The sequence below is a fragment of the Accipiter gentilis genome, chromosome 6 (genome assembly GCF_929443795.1).
Source record: "Accipiter gentilis chromosome 6, bAccGen1.1, whole genome shotgun sequence".
In the NCBI taxonomy this organism is placed as follows: domain Eukaryota; kingdom Metazoa; phylum Chordata; class Aves; order Accipitriformes; family Accipitridae; genus Astur; species Astur gentilis.
In genome coordinates, this window is record NC_064885.1 from 32,490,498 (window position 1) to 32,516,050 (window position 25,553).

Below are 25,553 nucleotides of genomic sequence, written 5' to 3' on the forward strand. Positions count from 1 at the left end.
GCCCTGTTGGGCACTATTGCTCTGCAGCAGGATGCCCTGCACTGGCAGATGGCCAGGGACGGTTGGCAGGGCATGGTTGGGGTGGATAGATGTTAAAATGAAAAACAAAGGGTGGGTGAAGACAGGGCCTAACAAGGAACAGCTCTGGGCTAAAAGTCTTTAGTAGGGTTGGACTCATGCACACAGAGGGGCTGCAGGTAGCTGAGAAAGAGCGGGGTGATGAGCAGTCTGGCCTCTTAAAACCCTTTCAGGACTCCAGCCTGATATCTTCCCCGCTTTTACGCCAACATGACCATACCAGCTTCCTAAAACCAGCCCTGCTGGCCCACCCAGAACCCATCCATCTCAGACTGAGCTCTGCACCTCTGCAAAATCCCCTTAAATGTGTCTGAGTCTTGCTGGCCCCACACAAAGTTGGCAGGAAACAAGAAAGATGGGGAACTCATCAAGGGGGTTGTTCCTGCACTGTGCCAACTCCTGCAGCTCCCATCTCCATGTTGGTGTACAGATGGGTCCTAATGGTGCTGAAATGTAGCACAGTTTTCCATGCCATGCAGCAGGCCAAGGCTGCACTCTATCCTGGGAAATACAGACACTGAACTGATCCCTGCAGCCTGGCAGTGCAAATCCATAGCTGTGGCAGCTCAAGGAGCTGGTAGCCATTCCTCCCTGCTCAGGAGTGATGGCGGTTCCCAGTGTCCCCTCCCCTTTGGGGTGACAAGCTGAATGGGAAAAGGGTGACAGGCTGGACAGTTACCTACTGTGTGAAGTGGCAGGGGACATTAGGTAATGGCTTCCAATAGCCACAGGGCAGTCTGGAATAACCCAGTGCTGCCTCCCATTTCCATCTCTGCTCCTCCCCAATACAGCACCCAAGCAGCCTGCTCTGCCCTGGGCTGTGGGAGCTGGGATGAGCTGCTGGGGAGTTGGGGCCCTTTGCAAAGATGGTCCAGGCTGGCACTGCAGCCTGCCACAGCTGGGTTGTGCTGTGCCAAGGATGAGAGCCTGGGGGCTACAAAAGAATTCTATTCCCAGTGCAAGCAAACTGGGAGAGCCCAGCTTGCTGCTACTGGTACGGCTGGGAGAAGTGGGGAAATTACTGTTGCTGGGAGAAACCATCCCTAGGAAATCTCTCTTGAATGCAGGCAAGAGGGCCAGGGATAGGTTTGCTGCCCTGGCATCTGCTGCCTTGGCCATTTGCCATGCCCAGGACTGGCTCTGCTTCTTTGACTGCAGGAGGAGAGAGATGCTGGTCCAGCTGCTGGCACAGGGACATGGTGGAGAGACAAGCTCTAGGAGTCATGGCCCTTGGAGCCAATCTGCTCTTTTGGATCCAAATCACTCCTGTTGGCCTTGGCAGGAGGCTGTGTCCTGCGCCTGAAAGAAGGGAATGTGTCTGAACCAGAGCAGGGGCAGACTCCTCTCTACCAGTTCTCCCAAAGCAACACCAGTGCTAGAAGACAGATGAGGTCCCAGGAGTGCAAGGCTTGGCCTCGTTCAGATCAGGCAGCTGGGGAAAAGCTGGCTGTAAAAGCAGCACAAGTCAACTCAACTCACAGGGTCTCCTGGGCTACAAGTGAAAGCTTCTTCTCTCATGGGTGTCATTCATTTTGCACCATGATTTGGGAAGGACACAGAGGATGAAGGCTATGAGTGGCTGCAGATGCCTGTACAAAGGAAAGGAAGGCAGTCCCAGTTCAGCCCAGAGGTCTGCCTGGTCTGGAACCAGCAATCAGCACCCATTCATCTTGCTGGATGGTAAAGCAGAGCAGGAACACCTTGGTTCATGCTTCATGCTCCCAGGTCAGCCTCAGCAAACCCAGCCAGCAGCACCAGGGTTGAAGGGGGAAAGGTACATTAATTCAACATGAAACAAAACCTCCTTTTAGAGGTTTCTGGAGACCTTTGTGAAGTACTTGGGTCCTTGTCCCCACAAGCCTTTGACTTTCCTCAGCTGGAAATTGAGACAGGAGAGCCCCTTATACCCCTTTTCTGGGTGGTAGCAGAGCCTCTTCCTTGCACATCGTGCTCTGCTCCTGCCAGCTGGGAGATAGCTGAAGAGGCCCGTCCTTCGGGGTGACAGGGGCTTGCAGCAGCTTTGCCCAGCGTGGGCATCAGCCAGCTCACGGGGACAGGCGTGGCGGAGCCAGGAGTGGGGGAGACTGACCATCCCAGCGGGACGAGCACATCTGCCATGGGGCCAGCAGGTCCAATGGCCCTGGGATGGAGACAGGGGTCCCTGCAGGCTCAGCCAGGGACCTGCATGCCCCGACCGAGATTCCTATTTGTCGCTGCTTCCCCGAGCTATCGCAGAGCCGGGGCACTCTCCCGGGAAGCTGCCGGCTGCCAGCAAAGCCGCCCCGACGGCCGGTGGAGCTGGCCGGGGCCCGGGAGGGGATGTCTGGGCAAGGAGAGCCCCCAGGGGCCGGGGAGGCAGAAAGGACCCCCGGGGGTAGTTCAACATCCCCCACTCCCTGCTGGAGCCGGGGGTAAATCCACCCCTAAGGGGACCCTTTCCAGCTCCCCGGACTCTGCAGCCGTTTCTTACCCGACGGGGCGGGCAGCCGCGCTAGGACGAGGGGCTTTGGCAGCGGGACTGCTGGAGGGGGCGGGGGGGGGGCTTAGCCCTCCGGCATGGGGCTCAGACCCGCGGCGTGGGCGGTGCACAGCCGGGACCCCCCACCACCACCACGCCGGGGAGCTTGTGGCTGGGGAGGAGGGAGCGGATGAGCAGGATGGGGGGCTGCGGAGGGGGCGGTGATTCGGGGAGAAAACGCGCCGGGGGTCGGGGGCGGCCGGGGGCTGCCCAGAGGCTCTGAGGGGGGCGGGGGGGGGGTACTCCGGGGGCACCGCGGACGCTTGGCCGGCCCCGGGCAAAGCGGAGCATCCCCGGTCCCGATCCCCCCCCCCCCCCCCAAGCCCGGTGCCGGGCAGGGACCCACCCCCGGCGGCGTGGGGCGAGGGGGGCGCCCCCGCCTTGACGTCAGGAGAAGGGTTTATAAAGGCGGCGGGCGGCGAGGAGATCCCCAACGCCGGAGCCGAGCCGCAGCGGAGCCGTCAGCGCCGCCCCGCCGCCTCCTCCCCGCGCCCGACCCGCCGGCGAGATGCTGTCCTGCCGCCTCCAGTGCGCCCTGGCCCTGCTCTCCATCGCCCTGGCCCTCGGCACCGTCTCGGCCGCCCCCTCGGACCCGCGGCTCCGGCAGTTCCTGCAGAAGTCCCTGGCTGCCGCCGCCGGGAAGCAGGTGAGAGCCCCGTGACGGGGCGGCCGCCCCCCGGCGCTCCTCGGGCACCCCGCTGGGTACCCGACGGCCCTGCTGCGGACCCCCGCTTCTCCGCTGCGGACCCCCGCTTCTCCTCCGGAGACACCCCCCCCCCCCCCCCCCCCCCCGCCCGATTCCCCGTTGCAGACCCCCCGTTCCCCCAGCAGAGCCCCCGGCGCTCCCGGTGCGTACCCACAGCCGCCCTGCCGCAGACCCCTCCGGTTCCCCCAGTACCCTCAGTGCAGACCTCCAGTTCCTCGCCAGACCTCCCCAGTGTCCCCGTCTCAGCCCCCCAGTTGCTTGCTGCAGAGCCCAGTTCCCTGACAGATCCCCTGGATCCCTGCCGGGGCTGAGCCAGCGACAGGCTGGGCAGCTGAGGGTGGGATGGGGAGACACCCCCCCCCCCCCCCAACCCAGCCCAGCTGAGCGCTGGTGGGGGATGAGGAGCAGCCTCTGCCAGGGCAGAGCCCCTAGTGAAACTCTCCAGGGCTTCGCCGGGGCACTGAACCAAGGCAGCTGCCCCGGTGCAGCAGGAGGATGTCCTTATCCATGCAAGGTGGCAGCTGGAGCCTGGAGGGACAAGAGGAAAAATAACCCCCAGTGAGAGGGTGACCCGACTCAGCCTCCCCTGTGAGCTCCCCCAAAGAACTTTCCCGTATCACTTTAGCGTCCTCGCTGAGTCCGGCACAGTGTGCTGGAGCAGTGGGAAGGGAAGGGACGGTGATGTGGTGCTCAGACGAGTTTATTCTCTACCACAGCCAGGACAGTGGTCTCTTTCCCACACCAGGTAGATGTCAGCGCTCTTCTGCTCTGCTTTATTTTGTAGGTGCAGCTGCTGCGTAGCAGCTGTCGGGCTGGGCTCTTTGGAAAGCCGGGGCTCCCCTTCTCCAGAGTCCTGCGGTCTCTAATCTAAGCACACAGGTGTCTTAGAGGGACAGAGTGGTGAGCCCCCAAAAGCCACGGAGTAACTGTGGTCTCTCGCTCTCTTTCTCTCTCTCTTCTCCCCCAAGGAACTGGCCAAGTACTTTTTGGCAGAACTGCTCTCAGAGCCAAGCCAGACAGAAAATGAAGCCCTGGAGTCTGAGGACTTGTCCCGAGGGGCTGAGCAGGATGAAGTGAGACTGGAGCTGGAGCGCTCGGCTAACTCAAACCCCGCTCTGGCACCCCGGGAACGCAAAGCAGGCTGCAAGAACTTCTTCTGGAAAACTTTCACATCCTGTTAGCTTTTGAAACCCACCTCTCCTCCCCATCCATCCCTGCCTTCTTCCTAGCCCCCTGCCCTGAGCAGAACCTTCACCACAAGAGGCGAAGACTGTAAATACACAATCCACGGTTATGGTGAAATTAAACAAACAAGGAAAATTTGAGTTTGATTTCCAGTTGTTTTAATAAAACTTTCTGTTCCAATTGTACACAATTTGCTTGAGTTGTGATTTCTGACTAGTTCTTTAATGACATGCACTCTGCAACTCTTTCAGATGTACTATTTTTAATTCTTTGTTGCAATAAAATTTATGTTTCAAACGGTGATGCTGAGACTTGGTGGTCAATGAGAAAACCTAAGTCACGTCTCAGGTTGCTTGACTTCGAAATGCCGCCCATCTCAGGGCAGCAGCAGCAAACAGCATCCACACTCACACATAAGCACATACAGACAGTATCTCTTAAAGTGGGGGTTTTTGTTGTGGTTTTTCTAAGGAACCTAGAGACACAGTGGTTTTTTACACATCAAATCCATGTAATTGTGGCTTAGTCAAATCCACAGCGCTGGCACTTCAGTCGGTCTAGAGGGTTTACACCCATCACCAGAGGCATCACTATAAATCACAGCCATGTATTCCAAGCGATGGGGATCATAAAAGTGGTTCACAGTACAAGTTTACCCCACACATACCTCATTCCCTTCTCAGCCACAAACGCTAAAAGGATTTCTTACCTGGCATATTTTACTCCTTTGCAACATCACTGACAAACACTGCTTCTGGGATTCCTTCAGAAAGTTTTCCTTTGTTCTGCTGTGCAGGGGAAGGTTTTGCATCCCTGTAAAGCTGAGGAGTTAACCCCATGCCATCAGCCCCTCTCCATCTAATAAGCTGGTTACAGCAGTTTTTCTACCCACTACATATCATCATTAAAGGCAATATCACAAGGTTCACTAGAGTCGGAGATAGCATCGGGAAAAAGACATGCTCCTCTCAATGGAAGAGAAATTCTTCGTGCTTTTGCAGAGTCTCTTCCCTTTCTGGCCGTGCTGGTTTGTGACATGCAGTCGTGGGTGAGTTGAAGCCATAGAACATGCATCCTGCACAGGAGACAGGTATCGGTTTGATGAGAAATTCATCATACAGGGTTAAAGGTAACAAACATTTTGTAGCCATCAGATGTGAAAGAAAGGTGAAAACCAGGGGATCTTAGAGATGTTCATGGGTGGAGAGCTGAGCATGACCCTGGCGGAGGTGGATTCCACAGCTGAGGGCTTGTTAAGCTGCCTCTGGTCTGTGCTGAGCGTAGCTCTCTGTGGGGCATCGTTCTTGATGGCTTGTGGGCCGTTGCCTTTATTCTTGGTCTGCACCTCCTCTCCCTGTGGGCAGGGGTTTGTTGTTAGATTCGGGTCGGGGGCGGGTGAATCCCTTGTCATTGGGAACTAGAGCAGTGCCAATATGAAATCCCAGCTCTGCCACGCTCACTCGCCGCAGGGCTCAGCTGGGCTGCTCCACAGCCGACTGGCAACAGGTGAGGGCAGCGGGGGGGACGTACCCGGGGTGGGGAGCTGCTGGCATCGACCCCTCCGAGCCCAGAGGCAGGACTGGATGCTGCCCTCCCTGCCTGCAGCCGGGCAGCCGTGGCTGCTGCCTGTGCTCCAAGCGGGGTTAGGGGCTGCCTGCTCCCTGCCTGGCTGCTGCCCACCAAGCTGGCTCCTGCACCTGCTGGAGAAGTCTTGCTGTGACATGATCCTGCACCTCCCCAGCTCCTGGGAGCATCCTCTCCTCCTGCCTTGTAAAAGGGACAGGTTTTGTGGTGTGACCTGGGGAAATGCACGGTCCTCAGCCTCCACTGCCCCACATGCGGTGGGGTTAAGGGTTTTGCCCTCTTCACCGGAGCTGGGTGTGTTGCAGACTGGGCAGGGACCGGTGGTCCTCCCGGCACTTTTGGGGGGACAGGGGGAGAGCTCTGGCAAACAGGGCACCCTTTTTTCAGCCCTTGGATTTCTGTGGCTGGTACAGCTGTGGAGGGTGCAGGATTAACTCACCCTTGGGAGAGGGGGAGGGCTGGCACTGTCGGGGGAGAAGCCTTCAAGAAGAGATTTGAGAAGCGCAGGTAACGTAGATCATTTCTCAGCCCTAAAAGCAGACAGGACCTGTACAGAGAATAGGACCCTGTTTGAAAGCGTGGAGACAGACTCACTGAGGAGAGAGCAACAGTCCTAGCTCACGTCTGATTCCTTTGCTGCTGTGCATCATCAAGGGAGCAGATTTTAGGGGATTCAGTAAAGCAAAGACCTCCCCATCCCTGGCTGCTCCCTCTTGTCTTCACTGAGGTTCCACTTAGTCTTCAAAAAGCAGCTAATTCTTAAATGCTGAGACAGCCTCAAGACAGCAGCTACAGGAACAGAAAGGGGGTGGAGGTGCCAGGGGCTTGAATATTCTTATGCACTGAGTCCATCTTTCATGGGATATAAATAGACCACTACTCGCCTGAGGTTTTTCCTCTTGTTCACTATGCTCAGCCAGTGCTTCTGAAAGGAGTTTAATCCTGCCAATTGCTGGAGTGAAACTCATCACAAAGAAGGATGTGGATGATCCTCAAGCACAAGCAGGAATTAAAGACAGAGTGATTCACACGCTACACCGGCCTGTTTCAGCAATACAGCTGGCGTCACGTCACGGCAGCTTCTGCAAAGCTTAATGAAGATATACTGGTGGAGGCATCTGCGAATGTCCTCAGTTTAGAGGCAGAAAGACAAACCTGCTCCTTCTGCCAACTCAAGAGCTCCTGGAGTTTGGGGAGATGGCTCCCAGGGCATTAAATACGGTATCACCACATGTAATTGCACCGCGGCAGTGCCAGCAATCCCAGGTGCTGGAGCTGTACAATGCAAGAGACGGTCTTGCCCTGCTAAGCTAAAAAGACTAGAAAGACAAAGATAGATTTATTGTTTCTCTTTGACAGGTGGGAATTATGGGGTAAAGAGATTAAATGGCTATATTTAAGCCCTGGCCACACAGCCATGAAACAGTGTCCTAGGCTAAGAAGACTCTTGCTGGGCAAAGTTGAATCTGGGATGAGCACATCGGTACGGTCAGCTTCCATGGGCCAGACCTGCTGAAGGAGGGAGCAGTTTTTGAGATAGGTTTTCAAGTGATGTTCTCTGCAGCTCAGAGCCAAGGCTCCATGGAGGAGCAGCCTCAGCAGGGGCCTGAGGGAGGTTATGGGCTGTGATGATCCACACACGGCTGATTCATCTCCCCTCTTGCACTCAGTGTCACGGGCAGACCCAGAGCAATCCCCATTCCAGCAGGTACCTACCTTCAACCTGGTGATTCATCTGAGGCAGTGCAGGGAAATGTCCATGAGGAACCACATAAAAGGGCTTGAAACTGCTGTCTGAAGAGTTGCTTTTAATGAAAACCAGAAAAGATTGTATAAGGCCTGGAAACACACAACCCCTGATGGGAAGTCAGTGATGAGCTTCTCAGCCATCCCCAGCAGCAAACTCTCCCACTAATGATGCCAGGGGGGGTCATTCGCTCTAGCAAGCAGGCCAGGATTTTTTTATGTGTAGCCCAAATTGGTAAAAAAGGCAAGTCTTCCTTGGTCCAGAAGGCTTGTTGGTGACAGGTAGTTTGAAGCCATCCTAGCTGTGGTGCAGAGGAAATACTGGTGGCATCCAGATTTCATAGCCTGGGTCCACTCTGACACCAGTTTGCTCCTTTTGGCTCTGCAGAAAATACCAAGAGCCTGGACCCATGGGCACAACTACCCTTCACCCAGAACAGCCTGTAAGATGCTCTGCACGGCCTTTGCATTTACTTTGCCTCTGTGGCTCCTAGCAAGCATTACACCATCACTCTGATCTGCAGCCACTGGGAGCATCTCGGATTCCCAGACCGCTGCTCTCACCACTGGAATCTTCTTCCCTTTCATCCTGCCCAGTCCCAGCACCTCCAGGGAGCACCGGAGCAACCTCCAGCCCCCATATGGGTCAGCACCAGGCATTTGGAAAGAAGCACTTGCTGCTGCAACTGAGTCCTAATTCTCTGAAAGCAAAGCAGCAGGATGTTTACTGACCAGGGTGAGAAAAGCTATACCTAGGCAATAAAAGTTATTATGATAAAGGAACAGGCTGTACTATCTGCTCTCTGAACACCTTCTGACTCTTTGACAGCTTCTCACCAGAATAATGCAATAAAACTCACTTACACTGAGCATTTTCTTCTCCTTTTTCTTTGTTTTATTAGGGAATTATTTGTTACTTTTTGTCAACACCTAATTGCACTTCTGAGAATAGCGGTTTGGCCAGATGCTGTGAGTAACTCAGAAGGCTTTTTGGATCCCAGTCTTAGGAGACTTACCCCATAAACAACTTATAGAACACATAAAAAATTAACAAGGTCACAAAAAAATTACCAAGTTCAGTTTTTCTCATATGTATAGTACAAATGCCAGTTTGTGCCATGAACTAGTATTTCCAACATTCATCTGACAAAGAAACCCACCCAGTCATTCAATTAACAAAATTAATTTAATGAAGTTTCCTGGTGTTTCCTAAGGAGACATTCTCTGAAAAAGCATAGAACCAATGCCCTCAAATCCAGACTTTGTTCATCACCTGGGTTAGCTGCTGGACCAGAGAGAGAGGGACTTGGTCCTGCACACAATGCCAGAACATGCCTCCTGATGCTCTCCGTTGCCTGCCTCCACTTCCCATGCAGCTGGCTCTTGCAGCCGGCAGTCTGCCGTGCTCCGTGGTACAGACAGAGGAAGCACTTCTGGCCTCCAGCCCTGGCAAGCACTCCCGGGAGGTTAGCCGAGACGTGCTCCTGGGTCCTCCCTTGCTCGTCCCTCAACCCTTGTTAGGAGATTCTCCTGGGTGCAGAGCAGAAGTCAGTGAATCCCTCCCAGCCCGGCAATAAGCCCGGTGCTGCTGTGCCCCGAGGTAGAGCGTTTGCTCCCTTACACAGCTCTGTGTTCTGCCTTCAAGAAAAATCTCTCCTTTTGCTCAGGACTGAGGTTTAAGGAAGAAAAAGGATCCCCCTGGAAATTGGCTGTCACATTTGCAAGGCTCTTTTGTAAATCTTTGCTGCCACCTCTTTCCTTCCCTATTTTACTTCTTGTGCTTGTCAGGGTTTGTGATTCTTCCCAGAGGCTCAAATACCATATTTCTTTCCCTGCGTTTCTGCTCCCCACACCAGCCTCTTCCCCGAAGGGTGCATTGCTGAGCACAAGCCCAGGAATGGGGTGCACTGCAGCCAGCAGAGAGAGCCAAAGAGCACAGATTGTCCTATTTATGGTCCGTATTTGTAAGAGCAGATGCTTAGGATGGGTGTCCTCCGTGCCAGGGGCTGTCCAAGCTCTGGCTTCGACCTCACCAAAGGGAGACGGGCTGAAGACAGGGGTCCTGCAAAGAGGGGCTTTCCATGGAGCAACATTTTCGGGGGCCAGAGTTGTGTGAGAATGCAGGCAGTGCTGTTGCACTGACAAAGATTTTTCCCCCCAAACTAAGTGCCTGCTTGTCGTTTCTAAACGGCATTTCTCATGTCAGAGTTGCCAATTTTTAATAGGTTAGAATAAAGTTAAATAACATGAAAGTAACTGAGCTGTTCTATCTAGGGTTAAATGCAGTGGGGTTTGTTCTAGTGGCAACCGGTAAGAAATCACTTCCATGCAAATCTCCTTCCCCTCGCATTTTTTTGTTGTTCAGCATCCAAAACAACCCCTTATTCCCTCAGCTCTTCTGACACTTCACAGTCTAAGCAGCAAAAGCAGGGGCAGAAGGAGGAGGGGCTGTGTCCAGTTAAAGGCTCACAGGACCAGATGGCCTGTGGTGATGGAACTTTGTCACACTGTGTAGCAGTCACCATTTCCCAGACAGAAGAGCTCCAGGCTGCAGGAGACTGCATCTTCCGTGGCTTGAATAAACAGCCCACGGAGGCAATGAGGGCTGGAGGTGATGTTACCTGTGCTGATGTCTTCTCCTCCCAGCTTCAAGAAGTGGTCCTGGACCTTGGAGTCTCAGATGCCCCTCTGGGAAGAGCTGTAGCTGCTTGTGGCAATGGGACACCAGCACACCATTGTGGCTCCCTGTGGGCTGTCCCCCCAGCACAGCTGGGGTCGCACCAACCTCACAATGGCTGGTGCTCTCTGGGGCTGTTCCATGGGCTCCATGCGCCCTGCCAGGAGGGGCTCAAAGCTGCTGCCTTAACATCTCCATCCCTTCAGCATGGCCTAGTGGCAGGGACACCCAGTAATACTCTCTTGGTCCTGGTTTAGGGTCCTTGGAAGGAAACCTCACCATCCCTGGAAGGACAGAGGCCAACAGCAAATAGGAAAAATGGGCCCAAACAACATGTTTGAACTGGAGCTCTCAGCAGAAGAGTGTAGGGAAAAGGTGGCATCTGTTCTCCCTGAAACCTGCATACAGCATTTGGAAAGCAATGATTGGAAAGAGAGGATTTCCAGCATGGATATCCTTCAAAAGACTGTTAGTGAGTTGAAGAAAAGTGAGATACCGTGCCAAGCCCTGGTGAGACTGCTGTCACAAGGACGCAAGGAAACAAAGCTCCAGGTGATGGAGAAGAAACTTCACACCATCACCTTGCTGGCCCAGAAAGGGGACTTCTCCAGAACATCTGCTCAAATCGTCCTGGAAAGTGTGGTGGAAATGGTGGGAGATGTGTTATGCAGCAACAATGCTCAAGGAGCCCTGACAGCTATAGCAGAGGCATGTTCATTGCCTTGGACTGCAAAGACCGCTATGTTGTTGGCCTTCTCACAGGATAACTCCAGGATCCATTCCAAGTTCTTGGACTGGCTGTCAAATGCAATTCTGGAGTTTGGTTTTGCAGGGATGGAGGCCAAGGAACTGGTCAATACCCTGAAGCTCGCTCTTGCTGCTGTTCACTCAGGTGTGCAGAGATCAGCCATCACTTTGCTGGGGGTTATTTACCTGTACATGGGAGACTCACTGAGAGTACTGATTGAGAGTGAGGAGCTGCCCCTTCTTCCCCAGATACATGCTGAGCTGGAGAAGCTGCACGGACAGGTCCCACCAATTCCCAGTCGTGCCAATCCCAAGCCATGCCCAGATGGCAGGGCCCAGGAGGACCCAGGGGATCACAGAAGGACTGAAGCCATAGACATTGGTGACAGGATCACACCAGAGCTGGTGTCAAAGCTGCAGGAGAAGAACTGGACCATTCAGAGGGAGGGCCTGGAAGAGGTTGCAGGCATCATTCAGGATGCCAGATTCATCCAGCCAAACATAGGAGAGCTCCCAAGAGCCCTGAGGGCTTGTCTCTGCAACTCGAACCCCACCCTGGTACAGATGGCCCTGAGGATCCTCCAGCAACTGTCCACAGCCATGGGTACAAACGTCAAACGGCACATGAAGGACTTGGGCATTCCCCTCATTGCTCTGTTTAGGGAAAGCAAAAGCAGCGTGAGAGCTGCCGCCCTGGCTGCTGTGAATGCCTGGGCTGCACAGATCAACGTATTGGAGTGGCTGGATGGGCAGGACATTTCAGAAGATCTAGGTGAAGAAATGCCTTTACAGAAGCAAGAGCTGGTGCAGTGGCTGGCTGAACAGCTGCCAACCCTCAAGTCAGCTCCCTCGGACCTGCTTCGGTGTGTGCCTCACCTCTACTCTTCCCTGCAGGACAGCAACAGGGATGTGCAGACAGCCTCACAGGCAGCCCTGCCTTTCTTCATAATGCACCTTGGCTTTGAGAAGATGATCGAAGCCACCAGTGCACTGAAGGCAGCTGCAAAGGACCACGTACTTGCAATACTAGAGAATGCCAATGACGGTACGTCAGCCCAGTCCACTGCTTCTGCTAAGTCACTTCCCAGACACCCTAGACTCACCACCATGACCGCTTTCCCCTCTGTTCTAACCATACCACCTGCAGCATCAGCCTTGTCTTCACAAGCGTCAGCTAAAGAGCCAGCACCCAAAACCCGCAGAGAGGAGAAGCAGGGTCCCAAGGAGCCCAGGTCAGGAGAAGCGGTCCTGAAACACACAGGTGCAGCCAAGGGAAATGCACAAATGAATTCCACCCTGAAGGATGGGGTCAGCAAACTGGGACCTATCTTCAACATTGTCCCCAAGGGGAAAGAGCAGAGAATGAGGGATGAGAAAGGCAGAAAAATGCTACAGTGGAACTTCACTGCTCCCAGCGACAGGTACGTCAAGCAGCTGAAAGCTCAGATGAGCAGTTGTGTGTCCAGCAGCTTCCAGGTGGAAATGTTCCACTCCAGCTTCCCGCACCACATCAAAGCCTTGGCCATCATGGCCAGGCACTTAGAGACAGAGAAGGAAGGAGTTATCAGCTGCCTGGACCTGATCCTGAAATGGCTCACCCTGCGTTTCTTTGACACCAACACATGGGTACTTATCAAGAGCCTAGATTACCTCAATCTGCTGCTAACCTTGCTGATCCAAGAAAAGTACCAGCTGATGGACGAGGAGGCCTTTTCCTTCCTCCCATACCTGATCCTGAAGATGGGGGAGCCAAGGCAAACTGTTATTAAATTGGTGCATGCTGTCCTGAAGAGGATGTGCCTGGTGTATCCAGCTAAGAAGGTGTTTGGCTTTCTCATGGAAGGCATCAAGTCCAATAACACTAAGCAGCAGGAAGGCTGCCTGGTGGAGATGGGTTATCTCCTTGAAACGTATGGCCTGGATGTATGTTACCCAAACCCTAGCAAAGCCTTGAAGAGGATAGCTGCATTCCTTGGAGACCAAGACAGTGCTGTTCATAGTGCTGCTCTAAACATAATGGTCACAGCTTGCAAAACGCATGGGGAAGCCCTATTCAAAATGGTTAGGGATCTTCCTGAAGACCGTATGAGAATGCTGGGACAAATTGCAAAACAGGAACCTGGCAGGTCAAGGGTTTCTTCAGCAAAGTTTTTCAGTGAGAAACCTCAGCATGATTCAAACACAAGATCTGAAGTCACCCATCAGTATGCAGGAGATGCACCTTCAAAGCTAGACCCCACCTGCTCTCAAGGAGACAATTCCAATATGGTGGATGTGGCTCCCCAGACACTGCCTCCGCATGTAGGGGAGCAAGCAAGCAGGCTGGTCTCCAGAAAATATAATCGCTTTAGACTGAAGGATATTATTCGGCTAGAAACGATCCCTGAATTCCAAACCCTGCCTATCTTCTCAGACACTGATGACACATGTCATAACATGACCTTCACCATTAATTCCCTTATTTGTCGCATTAACAGTGGTGATACTGACACCAGCATCCAGGCAATGAAAGAAATTGAGGAGATCCTGAGACAGAAGAACAAAATAGAAGCCATGTCTGGGCACATTAATGAATTCCTTGTAGCCAGCTTTCAATCACTCAAGTTTATCCAGCAGCAAAAGGAAGCAGATAAGAAATGGGGGAAGGAACAAATCATTCTGCAATGTAACTGTGTCATCCAGGCCTGTAACTGTGTCTTCCAGGAGAAGAAACTGGCTCAGGAGGTCTCAGTGGAAGTGCTTAAGGATGTAATGAACAACCTCTTTACCTTAATGCTAGACTTCCTGGACGGAGATGTAGAGGAAGATCGGAAGCTTGTACAGTCCATTAATGTCCTCATGAAGAGGGTATTGGAAAAATCTGACCAGACGAGGATTTTTTGTGCCTTGCTGAAGCTGCTCCAAGGCAGCCTGACTGCTGAGGGCACCCCAGATAAGTTTTCTGACCTGCTGGTCAAGTGCCTGTGGAGGACCACGTGGCTTCTCCCAGGCACCATCAGCACCATCAACCTGGATGAAATCCTGCTGGATGTCCACATACTCATGAAGGCTCTCTCAGAGCAAAAACTGAGGCAGCACACAAACAAACTTCTGCTGTGGACCCTGAAAACTCTGCTGCACAACTTGTGCAAGCTGAAAGGAGTGAGGATCCTGAACCACCTCACCCTGATCGAGGACGCAGCTGGCTCCGAGGTGGAAGCTTACCTCCGAAAGACAGTCAGTCCTACTGCCAAGCTGGGGGCAAATGAAAGAGCTGTGGGAGCAGGGGAGGAGGTCCCCTGGGAAGCTCGCGGGGTTGCAAAGGACAAAGCAGGTAATCTTTTAGAGAGCATCTTCTAAAAAATTTGCTTCAAGAAGAGTTTGAAAGAGGGTCTAGAGGTTTTATATGAATGTAAGAAAAAATGGCCCAAGGGAAAGTTGGAGTCTTTCCTGGACAACCTCTCCCTCTTCTTGCAGAGCTATGTGAAGCAAAGCCTGGCCATCATCTGGGCAGAACAGGACACGAGAGAGCATCTTCCTCCTTCTCCCTTGGGGATGTACCCTGTGGTGGAAGCATCTCCCCTTAGATCAATGAGGATCCCAGGAGGGACCCTAAAGGGGAAGGAGATGATGCCAGCCTGCCACCTGGAAAACCTGCCATTCGCCTGCAGCAGCAACACAGCCTTGAGAGCAAGGCAGCCCACGTCAGGTTCCCTGCCAGCCAGCTCCCCTCGAAGGATGCCAATGTCATGCTTCTCCCTCCTTTCCAGGGCTGCACAACAGTGATGTCCCTGGGAGCGTGAAGAACCACCAGCAGAAATAGCACTGGGACTTCAGAACTAGCCAGCCCTCCTCCACACACACATCAACGGGCAGATGGTGTGAACCACAAACCAATAAAGAAGAACTCCAGCATGAATACCGCGTGAGTTATCTGTGCACTAGCACCCCAGGGCTGCAGCCCCCCAGGAGCTGGTCCCAGTTTCTAATGATGTCTCTCTTGCTGTTGCTCAGAAGAGCAAAGAGTGAGGCAGGTAGTGTTGAGGCACAGGCACTCAGCTGGGGAGCATTAAAAGCATGTGTGTACCTAGGGAGTGTCACTCCAGCTCAGGCTGGGCTCCTTGAGTGAGCATGCGGAGGCTGATCTCTTCTCCAAGGGGTGCAGGTAAATAGAAAGAAGAGCAAATTGCTGCTCTTTCCAAAGCCAAAGAGGAGGTAGGTCTTAAGACCAGCAGATGTGGAATGCAGGCAAAGGGAAGAGGGTCTCCCAGGTTCCCTGTGTGCTGCAGGGAACAGCTATAGGGTTTGCTTTGTTTCCAGAGCTTCAAGTCTTCATGTTTCCATGTCAGAGCACAACTTTTTAGCCTTTAAAAAAATAAGGTGGGTGAGACAGATACCTTGGGGCACAACTGAACCCAGAGCACACAAATCTCGCCAGGGCACAGGGCAGAGAACCAGTTGGCGTGCTGACCCTGACTGGACAACCTCCACAGGGGTCCTTCTGACATGGGATTTTCTGGCAGTCAACACGTTCATGGTTAGTAAAGTATCAGGCCAACAGTGCCCTGGTTCCCGTCTGGGAGCTCCCTGAAGAGATCGGGGCTTTCAAACAGCATCTCTACCTTTCTGCACAATGGCCACCAGTTGCACAATGAGCCTATCAAAGGCAAAGGTTGCAATAGGAAACGCATTAGGGAAAGCGATTTGTACAACTTTCTGTTTTCTCTTAGGTAAAATCAATAAGACATAGACTTTCAAACCCACTTCCACTTGTCAAACTGAAACAGTTCAAGAAAGCAGACTTGCTATGGACAACTGCAGAACATCAATGCCTCATCCCAGCCCATCCCTTCCACCAGGGAGCACACTGCTGTTCTCATGTAAAACCACTTTGATTTGTCTTTAACACCCCTCTTGCCTGTAAGTTCCTGAAGGTAGGACTTCTCAGCTTTGTGTTGGGTATAACAGTAAGCACTTCAAGGATGCTCACTAAATTACAAGGCTTATTTACTAATAGACAATTCAGCCAATTACAAAATGCTATTAAGCGTTTGTACTCAGGCAGAGAGAGCTAGCTGCCTGGTGAACATGGCAAACCAATATTTTTAATTAAAATAAGAAAAAAAGGAATACACAGTCTGATCACTGGCCAACAAGAAAAATACACCCCAGAGATCTCAAAGTGTAATTATCCTTTCTGAATGGCCAAAGTGACTTGTTTGCTGCAGAATATAATTCTCTCTAATGCCACTACGAAGTCATGGCCACCTCCTCACCTGCCCCAGTCATCTAGTGCTGTACCTGCCCAGGGGCTGCGCCAGTACCCATGAAATCAAGCTCTGGTACATCCATATGTAGTTTCTGCCTTACTTTCTGGGTGGGTAGCTAGAGGATTCATAATGAGAACATGGCTGAAGCCTCTACAGTTCCTATTCTTTGATTCCTTTCTGCTCTGTCCTTGGGACACCCTCTCTTTTTGTGCTGAAGGACATAAGCTTTGAGGCTGGAGTGGAGCAGTGTAGCTTACATGCAATGCAGCTGGGTGCCATTTATGGGGCCATCCAAAAGTAAATTCCTACCCCTGTTGAGCTGTGAGGTCAGGTGACTGGACATGCTGTTCCAGGAGGTTTCCTTCAATGCTGTGCTCCCTTTTTGCTGGTAGTCAGTGCCCCATGAGCAGCAGCTTTTACAGCTTCCTCGCCACTGAGTCCTGGAAATGCTCTGTACAGATGCACAAACATCATTCTGGCACAGTTACCTGGGAGGGCTGTCCTTCTACTGCCCTGTCACTCAGTCCACACTGAAACTTGCCCAGTAATAGCATTCTCTTAGCAAAAGCCTCGCTGGCAATGTGCTATCACCAGGCTGTCCTGACCCATGCTGCAGCTGCAGTGCTGCATCTGGCACACTGCTAGAGGAAAAGCCATTAACTAGCAGACAGCACTCATATGCTGAGGCCACACACTATCTTGTAGCCAGGGGACATAGGCAGACTCCACTTCTATAATGCCGAAGGCCTGATCCATTCCTTAAGGGTTCCAGAGAATGTAGAAAATGGAGGAAAGTCAAGTGTTTGGAAGCCTTGCAGTATTTGCCATGCAGATACTTGCCTTGCAGTATTTGCCACAGACTATTCATCGTTATGCATCACGTTATCAGACTGCCTCAGTGCCCTTGTCAGCAGTCAGAAACCTCCTGTAGTGGGTGCAGCACAAAGTCAGAGCAAGTGACAGTCCCTGTCCTGCAGATATTACATGTGATAGGAGATAAGTGCATCAGCAGAGATGACCTGGAGTCCTACAGGAGCAAGCAGCCTCTTGAATATTCTCAGCACGTTCTCACACGTGCCCCTCAGCGCAGCCCCTGAGCGGCAATCAGGAGTGCCCTGAACATCAAGATGATCTACAAGTTATTCTTGCTTGCACCTCCTTGCCCCTGCAAAGAACAGCATGCAATGGGGTATCATGGTCCAGCCTGGGTCTAGGTGCTTATTCTGGATTTTACCCAACAGTCACATTCAGGTAGTGTTAGGAAAGAGAGTGAGGCTTAGAAATATGCTTCGCACTCAGATCTGGACAGTGAAGGCCTGTGCCCTGAAAGCTATTTCCAGCACATTGAACCCGGCCTGCCAGGAAATCATGCCTTCTGCCAGGGAAATTTTACATTTTTAAAGAGAGAGAGGAGCAGGTTCCTGCCTGCGAAGCAATGGTGAAGGAATGGGTCCTAACACACAGGATGAAACCTTGGGGTCCTGCAATGCTCCTGTCAGCACCGCATCCTGAGGTTTGCTGGGTGGAAATTCAATTTTCCCCTATTCTGCCTCCCAGACAGCCAGTCCTCCAGGCCGTTCATCCTCCCTCACAGCCCTAGGGAAGAGCAAAGAGCAAAAGAGCACCTGGGTCGGGAGGTGAAGAAAGAGAGCTGCAAAGAGCTCATAAGGGAGAGCTGACCTCGTACCTTTTGCTCTTTCCTGGTTCAGTCCTCTTCCATTTGCTGGAATCATGACCAAACTGCATGCTCAGGAGATAGCAGGGTCAGGGAGATCAATGACTTATAAATAAATACAGTATAAACAAATCAATCAGAGGGATAAAAACATTCGATAGAGCTACACTAATTAAAAATATCATAATCCAGATAGCGGACATTTATTTTAAATGGTGCAATTACAGCTTTTAATCATCCAGGTTTAAATTAACAGCAGCAGCAAAGTGGCTGTGCAAACGTGTTTTCTGTAATGAACTGATATTAGAAAGCCAGCTTGGTGATCTCTCCCTCTCTCAGGCTAATTCTCCCTCCTCTCGTTGTAAAATAACCTTTTGGTGTCGTTTTCTTGTAGAGTCTTGAAGATGAAGACACAATATTGGAGCTAAATTAAATCCCCTTCACATATTTCTCTTCTTTCAAGCTGTAAAAATTGCTGGTATCAGTCATTCAGTCTCTAGTGCTGACGCAACCACACTTGAGGAGAACATCTGGGGGCCCCAAGAGTCATTATAGGGAAAATAAAATCCTATATTACAATCAGTCAGCAATTAAAAGGCAGGATGCAGGAGGGCCAATCCTGCAAGATGCTGAGCAGGCTTGGTGGGGAAATCAAATGGTAGACTTGTGATTCTCTGAGGCTCTTTTCTTCCTCACTGGGTCAATTGAAAGGATGTTAGAAAACTTCAAAATCTGCTCCTGCCCAGCACAAATGGTCTTGGAAGTAGCTTGTGTTAATTCAGGTCAGTGCCGATCCAGAGGTCACAGGTTGAGTACCTATTCACCGCCAGCTAGCCCGGTCTGTGAAGCTGTGGGGCCAATCTTGCCTTGGCTCAGCAGGTCCCAGCCGGGTTTGGCATTTGAACAGATACGGTGTGGCTGAAGGCAATGCTCAGTTTGCCATGGGAAGCCCTTGTGGTTAGAGTGGGCTCAGCGCAGGCACAGGCAAAGGAGAGACATGAAAGCTCTCTGCACCTGGCATAGTTCTGACTTAGCAAAGTGATGGGTCTTATCTGCCCTGGGCAACTGTCTTGATCTTTCTCCCACATCTGTATCTACACCTGCTCTGTAAAAGCATCTTTCCTACAGAAGAGCCCAGTGTCTACCAGCCAAGACGCTGACAAGTGCTCAGTGCAGTGATGGACACCTCACAGACACCTCGCAAGTAAAACTGCTGCAGGCAAAGCCTTCCAGACACGGCTGTCCTGAGGTGGGTTTGAACCAGCAGCCAAGGAGAGGCAACTGTCCACTGGCTGCAAAAGCTCTCTCCTCCCTCACACCTCTGTCCGTTGCTCCATCCTCTTGTCATGGTCTGCACAGGGAGAGTCGCAGCAGGGCAGAAACTGCCCCAAAGTTTCCTGAGCTCAAGACTCAGCTTCCAGCAATGCCCCCAGCATGTCTGTCCCACAGCTCATGCTGGTGACAGTGCGGTGCTGGACCTGCTCGCAGCATTGGGATGCTCCATGTCTCAGCTGGATTTGCCTAAAGGCTGCAAGGAAAAGGACAAGAAGAAAAAAAAAACATGGGGAAAAAAATAATTTTGGAGGTGTGGAAAGATTTCTGTGTGGGGAAATGAACACCACATTGGGAGAACGTATGTGTGACTCTGTGTGTGCATGCCTACACAAGTAGTTCTGCATACGTAAGTCACTGCTCCTTCCAGAGCTGCTTACCCACTCCTGTTTTTTGGCTGTTGTCACCAAACACAATTACCTACCTGCATCCATAGTCCTGAGTACACAATTAAAATCAGCAGCCCTTTGGAAAGAGAATTTCATCTCTCTAATTAGCACCAAACCTTCCTCTCTTTCCTGTTTACCCGAAGGGTGTGCAAACATACAGCGAGAGCAAGTGAGAGTCACGCAGTCCTCACTGTCACAATGAGCTGTGTAATTACCTGGCCTGCACATTAAGATTAATAAATATTAACTTGTGTTTTTACTGTCCACCTAAGATGGAAACAATAAGCTTTACTACTTAATCAAATTAGAGCTATAAAATTATTTGCCTTTTAGAAGGTTCAGTTCTGTTTTGCTGGCAATTAATGTTGATGATTTGAGTCCCATCTTTAAAACTATTTGAAATATGGAAAATGGCAGAAGTGCCACAGTGCATTAATGGAGCCATAATACACATCAGGTAATAAAGCATGAAAAGTCTGTTTACTTTGAGTACTCTAATTATTTGAGAGCTTTTTAAAAAAAAAAAAAAAAACACAGCATGTGAAAACTTTCACTTAATTTGAATTAATTTTTAAAAACAAACAGGAAAAAAAAAAAAAAAGAAACAAAACCCCCTTTTTGAAGCGTTGCTTTGAAATTCCCTGCAGCCAGGCCAGGTCCCAGGCAGACACTGAGGAGCGAATTTTCCCTTTTGTTTTTTTCTTGCTTTTCTCTCTTCAGGGTGTGCAGGGCAGGGGAGACCACTCACACACTGGATGCTCACGCAACTGCTCCTGCACCATCTCTTAGAACACCTCAAGGAATCAATGCACAGTCTTGTAGGAGACTCCGACCCCTCACTGAGCTGCAGGGGACAGAGTCACTGTCATTGCCCGGTCTGAGAAATCTGAAAAACCTTTCAATCCTTTAGCACAACCAGAAAGTATTCGTCAGCTGTACCTTAGTCTGAGACACACCTCTCCAGTGAGGCGGAGTGCAGCTCCCGCATCTTCCTTGGCCTCTGCAGAACTAGCAAAGTTTAATTTCTCTTCTTTTCAAATCGGCACCAAAGCAGCAGCACAACCGAGGCAGGATGAGACCTCTGGAGGTCTCTGGTCCTCCCCCCCTGCACGAAGGGGCCAACTTCAAAGTTAGGTCATGTTGCTCTGGGCCTTGTCCTGCTGAGTTTTTAATATCTCCAAAGACAGAGATTTCTCCACCTCTGTCCTCTCTTGGGACCACACCACTTGTTATGAAGGTCTTTTTTTCCATTATACCCCATTGGCATTGCCCCTGCTGTAGCCTATGCCCGTGGCCTCTTGTCCTGTTGCTGTGCATCTCTGAGGTCAGTCCAGCTCCAGCCTCTCGGTTCCCTCGTCAGTAGCTGAAGCCAGCAGTGAGATGCTCCTTGTCCTTCTCATCTTCAGGCTCAAACCCAACCCTTCCACCTCACCTCGTACATCTGCCTTCGCCATCTCAGTGGCTCCTCACGGACTTTCTCCAGCTCAGTGTGCTCCAAGCCAGATTGTGCAGCCGCTCCTCCCCATACCTGCCGGTCCTCCCATCCCGCTTCCACCTCCACCATTTGGCTACGGCCACAGAGAAGACAAAATTCCATGGAAGAGACCAAATGGCTGATAGCAGAGAGAGGAAGCATGGCCAAACCCTTGCGGTCTCCCTTGACGTGACTCAGTAATGCCAACAGGTTGGCTAGGGCCAACCTCTCCCATACAGAACTTATGCTGCTGTTCATATCCAAGCACACTGTTTCCCTGACTGGTTGCTGGCATCTTAGTGAGTTCTCCTCCGTGGCCTGGCCAGCAGAGGTTTTAGCCTGTCCCAGCCCGGGTGACACGCATTAACTTGCACGCTCTCACCCTGGTCTGATCAGGTAGCACGGTACAACTGGTTGGCACAGGATTAGCTCAAGACCTTTGTGACCACACAAAGAAAATGGCAGTGCAGAATCTGACCCCAGATCTGATGGCCTGGTTTTTCTAAAGCATGGCTGTTCTCCCTGTTGCAGTGCATGGATTTCTTCCCCAGTCAAGTGTATTTGCAAGGCTATACAAGCCAAGATAAATTTGCCCCCAAAGTAATAACTTTTCAATTACCTTCATTATTCCTTGCTCAACACATGAACAGCACTGCACCTCTTGAGGGAGCAGCTGAGTATTTCTCTCCAGGGTGCACATTTATTATTTTAAGAATCATTTAATTTTTCATCTGAACAAAAGGGGCGAATGTAGGTCCTGAATGACTCCAGGGCCCCGTTCGATACCTTGCCGTGTTATCCATCATGGCAATTATACATGGTAATTCATCTCTGAGAAACTTCAATATGCAGATCTGAGAGCATTTGAGGTACCTGGCACGGCTTACAACTCTGGGAGCCCATGGAAAGAAGGCATCATAACTGGGAAGAATGCCATTATGCCCAAGAAACTCAGGCTAAGTCTTTAGTAATGGGACTTTTAGCATACCAGCAACTTGCAGCCTGGCTCTCCAATGCCTCTCCCAAACTCTGCCCTCCCACAGCACACACCTATCCCTGCAAGTCCCATTGCTGGGGCCAATGTGATTTACAGCATTTATGCAGTGATGTTCTTCAGAAGGGGTTCCCTATTGGGTCAGGCTGAAGGTGCTGCCAGTGTGAGAAATGTGACTAAATGCCACCAAGGCAAACAGTCCAGTAGAGAAGCCACTTACTCTCTGGGATCTGCAGAGCAGCACCATGACCTACAGGGCTTGAACCAAAACCCACTTAGGGATGAGGATGAAAGTTTAATTACAATTTCCATACCTAAAGGAAATATCAAGACAGCTCTGACCTTATAGCTGAGGTATTTCCCTGCTTCCAGCTGCTCTTTGCCACCTTTTTTGCCTTTCAGTATCCATTTAGAAAAGGCTGCCTGGGCTAGAGACACTACCATGGGCTGTGAGTTCGTCTTTGGCATAGATCTAGCCAGGATTAGGTCTCCAGGATATTCTCCAGAGACCTCCTTACATGGCTGCTCATTGGTGGTGTGAATATAGCCCTGGTCTGTAAAACAATTCAGGGATCAAGCTGGGCCCTGCAGGAGTGCACATAGCTGCAGGGTGCTTAGTCAGGAGCTCTCCCCACTGACTGGGAGTGGGTGGACTCCTGTCAGCTCCTCAGAAGCACAAGAAAGAGCCTCAGATGATGAAGCAACAGCACTGTCGCCAGGCTCAGAAAATAATGAGAACCTTAGCTTTCTTCAGAGTGCTTTGGTAACAGGTACGTGCCTCATGCTGAGAGGCCACTTTGCATGACTGCATCCTCATGCAAGAGGAAGTGCTGATGCCCAAGGACAGGCACCCCTGAGAGATTCCCCATCGTGTTGCTAACACGTGTGGCAGCGCTTAGCGGTGATGAAAGCAGACTGTAGCCCAGGTACACAAGCGATGTCCTGACTCTGTGCTCACACCTCTAAGGACTATCCCCCCTCCAGCCCCCTGAGCCCATCACACAGGCAGACTGGCTGTGGGTCACCTGCCACCAGACACAAGAGGTGGCTATTCCATTGGAAAATTAAAGGTTAGCAGAACAGAGCAGTATTTTTCATTGGGTGACACTTGCCTCCTTATGGTTATTTCTTATCCTGTCCCCAGCATGCTTCTTTGCCCAGGCAGGTCACTGGAGTAAGCATCCTCGCAGACCCCAAGGAAGGGATGGTTTGAGTCCTTACAAAAGAAAAAGCTGAAAGTCAGTCCCTGGGGATTTTACTTCTCTGAGTCTCAGGAAGATTAAAGGCAGTAAAAAGTCTGGTTGCATGTTGGTCTTTGGTCAGGGGAAGCCAAGCAACAGAGAAGCAGAGGATTTTAGTAAATTTTTAGCACTAGAAATACTAATCTGACCATTTCTTTTGACTTTCTGGACCACACAGTTCAGAAAACTCCACTCAGAAATCCAATGAGCACTCCTGATTGAATGGACCATATATTTTTAGGGAGGTTTCCCATCAGTGTTCAGGCTGTTGGACACCTGCAAACTTGAAAAGTCCTGGCGCTGCTGCAACTCCAAGACTAACTCAGAACAGCCTGTATGGAGACCTGGGTCCCCTCCAGCCAGGGTACTTTGGCAGACACAGAAGGTCCTGCAGGCTGCGTTGGAAAAGCCCCATGAAAGCCTCCGAGATACAGATTCAGGGAAGAAAATGTATTAGATAAGCTGGTATTCACAGACCAAGTGTGCTCAGAGCAAGATCCACCCACAAGGCTACGGCGATTTGCATCTGTCGGCAAGGAATCACTGCTGTAAATGAGGCAGTGGGTTTCTTTAGTTTCCACCTGGACAGTCAGGGTTCTCTGTGGCCCTGCAGGAGCTGATTGAGCTAAAGGGATTGCTGAGCTCACTGGGTGCCTCCTTGCTTGGGGACCAGCAGATCCTCTCCCTGAGCCCGACCCCTTTGCTGCAGCGGTCCCTGGAACTGCATTGATCCAGTAGCATCTGCAGGGGTCCAACACTCAGGGCAAGCCCCAGACAGGGAAGCAGAGCTCCCTTTACCTTCATTTGTTCCTCATTGCCACAACTGTTGTAAAGCAGCTCTCTGGCATTTTGCTGGACACAAGGACATGTCCACGTATGAACCTGTGCCTGACTCTCATGGTTTCTGCAAGAAGGACCAGGCAGCAAGGTGAGTTGAAAGGGTGGAAATGACAAGCAGGGCTGCATAGCACATTGGTGAGTTCTCCACAGCGCTCACGGGAGGTAACCTGAAAGTTTGGCTAATTGGAAAATCATCTCCGTCGGCTGTGGAGGTAAAGGGCTGCTCCTGAATTATCACTGCTCATAGAACCATTACTAACAGAGCGGAAGAGAAAAGATATATCAAGTGTTTGCAATCCCTGCTATTTTCCTCTCTTTTCTCTATTCAGCTGGTAAATAATTTATTTCTTTGCAATTCCCCAAATTATGACAAGCCTGGAAATGCCTAGCTGTTGTCTCATTTAGCAAACAGTCTCCCACGGTGCCAAAAAGCATACAGGTCACTCAGCTCAGTTAGGAGAGAAGCATGACAATGCTCAGATAATGCTATCATTATTCCCAGTATCATCCCCCATCAAATTGTCCAAGGGATATAGCTTTTCCACAGCCCATCCCAAAGGTGCACTGCTTTTGCTGAAAGTGCATGCAACCATGGGGAACCATCTCCTCTGCCTATACGAACAGGAGCAATCCCCCCGTCCCCCCGCTGCTGTTCGCTGCCTGTTATTACACTCCATTTACATCTAGGAGCAGAGGAACAGGTCTGAAATTGGACTCAATCTGTAATGTGCACATTTTCTGCCTAAGATGAGGTCTCGCATCCTCTGAAAGAGCCAGGTGCCAAGTAACTGATGACCATTGAGTTTCTTATATGTCCAGTTCTTCCCACTTCTGAAGGTTTAGGTCTGTGCACCAAAACACTTGGCTGGGGGATTTTAAGCCAACAGTTTGCTGTCTGGCACAAACCAGGATGCCATATTCAGGTGAACATTTCCCAAACTCTAGTTAGGTTTGCAAGAGACTCACATTCTCCTCTAACCACCTTAGTGCACTCCTGCCACACAAAATACATAGAGGGCTCAGCAAGGCAATGTCAGGACCCAGGTCCGTTTGCCAACAAGGTCCTTTAGCATGGCCAGAAGAGCCTCTTTGCTGCTCCACTTCAACCTTTGCAAGAG

General features: G+C 51.2%; 3 protein-coding genes across 3 annotated transcripts in view; 2 read left to right on the top strand and 1 right to left on the bottom strand.

Annotated features, from left to right (window-relative positions):
- Nucleotides 1-13,746, bottom strand: part of LPP (LIM domain containing preferred translocation partner in lipoma) — a 552,127-nt gene extending 538,381 nt beyond the window's left edge. Inside the window, exon 1 of the mRNA XM_049803003.1 lies at nt 13,734-13,746. The gene's annotated coding sequence lies outside the window, so the exon portion shown is untranslated. The remainder of the gene's footprint in view (nt 1-13,733) is intronic.
- SST (somatostatin) lies at nt 3,044-4,721 on the top strand. Its single transcript, XM_049803009.1, has 2 exons — nt 3,044-3,242; nt 4,271-4,721. The coding sequence occupies exons 1-2, from the start codon at nt 3,105-3,107 to the stop codon at nt 4,481-4,483; spliced, it is 351 nt and encodes a 116-aa protein (XP_049658966.1). The 5' UTR covers nt 3,044-3,104; the 3' UTR covers nt 4,484-4,721.
- On the top strand, nt 10,828-15,043 carry LOC126039414 (cytoskeleton-associated protein 5-like). The gene is made up of 2 exons (XM_049802505.1): nt 10,828-14,554; nt 14,991-15,043. The coding sequence occupies exons 1-2, from the start codon at nt 10,828-10,830 to the stop codon at nt 15,041-15,043; spliced, it is 3,780 nt and encodes a 1,259-aa protein (XP_049658462.1).
- The last annotated feature ends 10,510 nt before the right edge of the window (nt 15,044-25,553 follow it).

Excerpts from the sequence above, each read along its gene's own strand:
- SST (XM_049803009.1), top strand. The coding sequence starts at position 3,105 with ATGCTGTCCTGCCGCCTCCAGTGCGCCCTGGCCCTGCTCTCCATCGCC. Across the intron at positions 3,243-4,270 it reads CTGCCGCCGCCGGGAAGCAG|GAACTGGCCAAGTACTTTTT; the intron begins GTGAGAGCCCCG and ends TTCTCCCCCAAG.
- LOC126039414 (XM_049802505.1), top strand. The coding sequence starts at position 10,828 with ATGTTTGAACTGGAGCTCTCAGCAGAAGAGTGTAGGGAAAAGGTGGCA. Across the intron at positions 14,555-14,990 it reads GGTTGCAAAGGACAAAGCAG|GGCTGCACAACAGTGATGTC; the intron begins GTAATCTTTTAG and ends CCTCCTTTCCAG.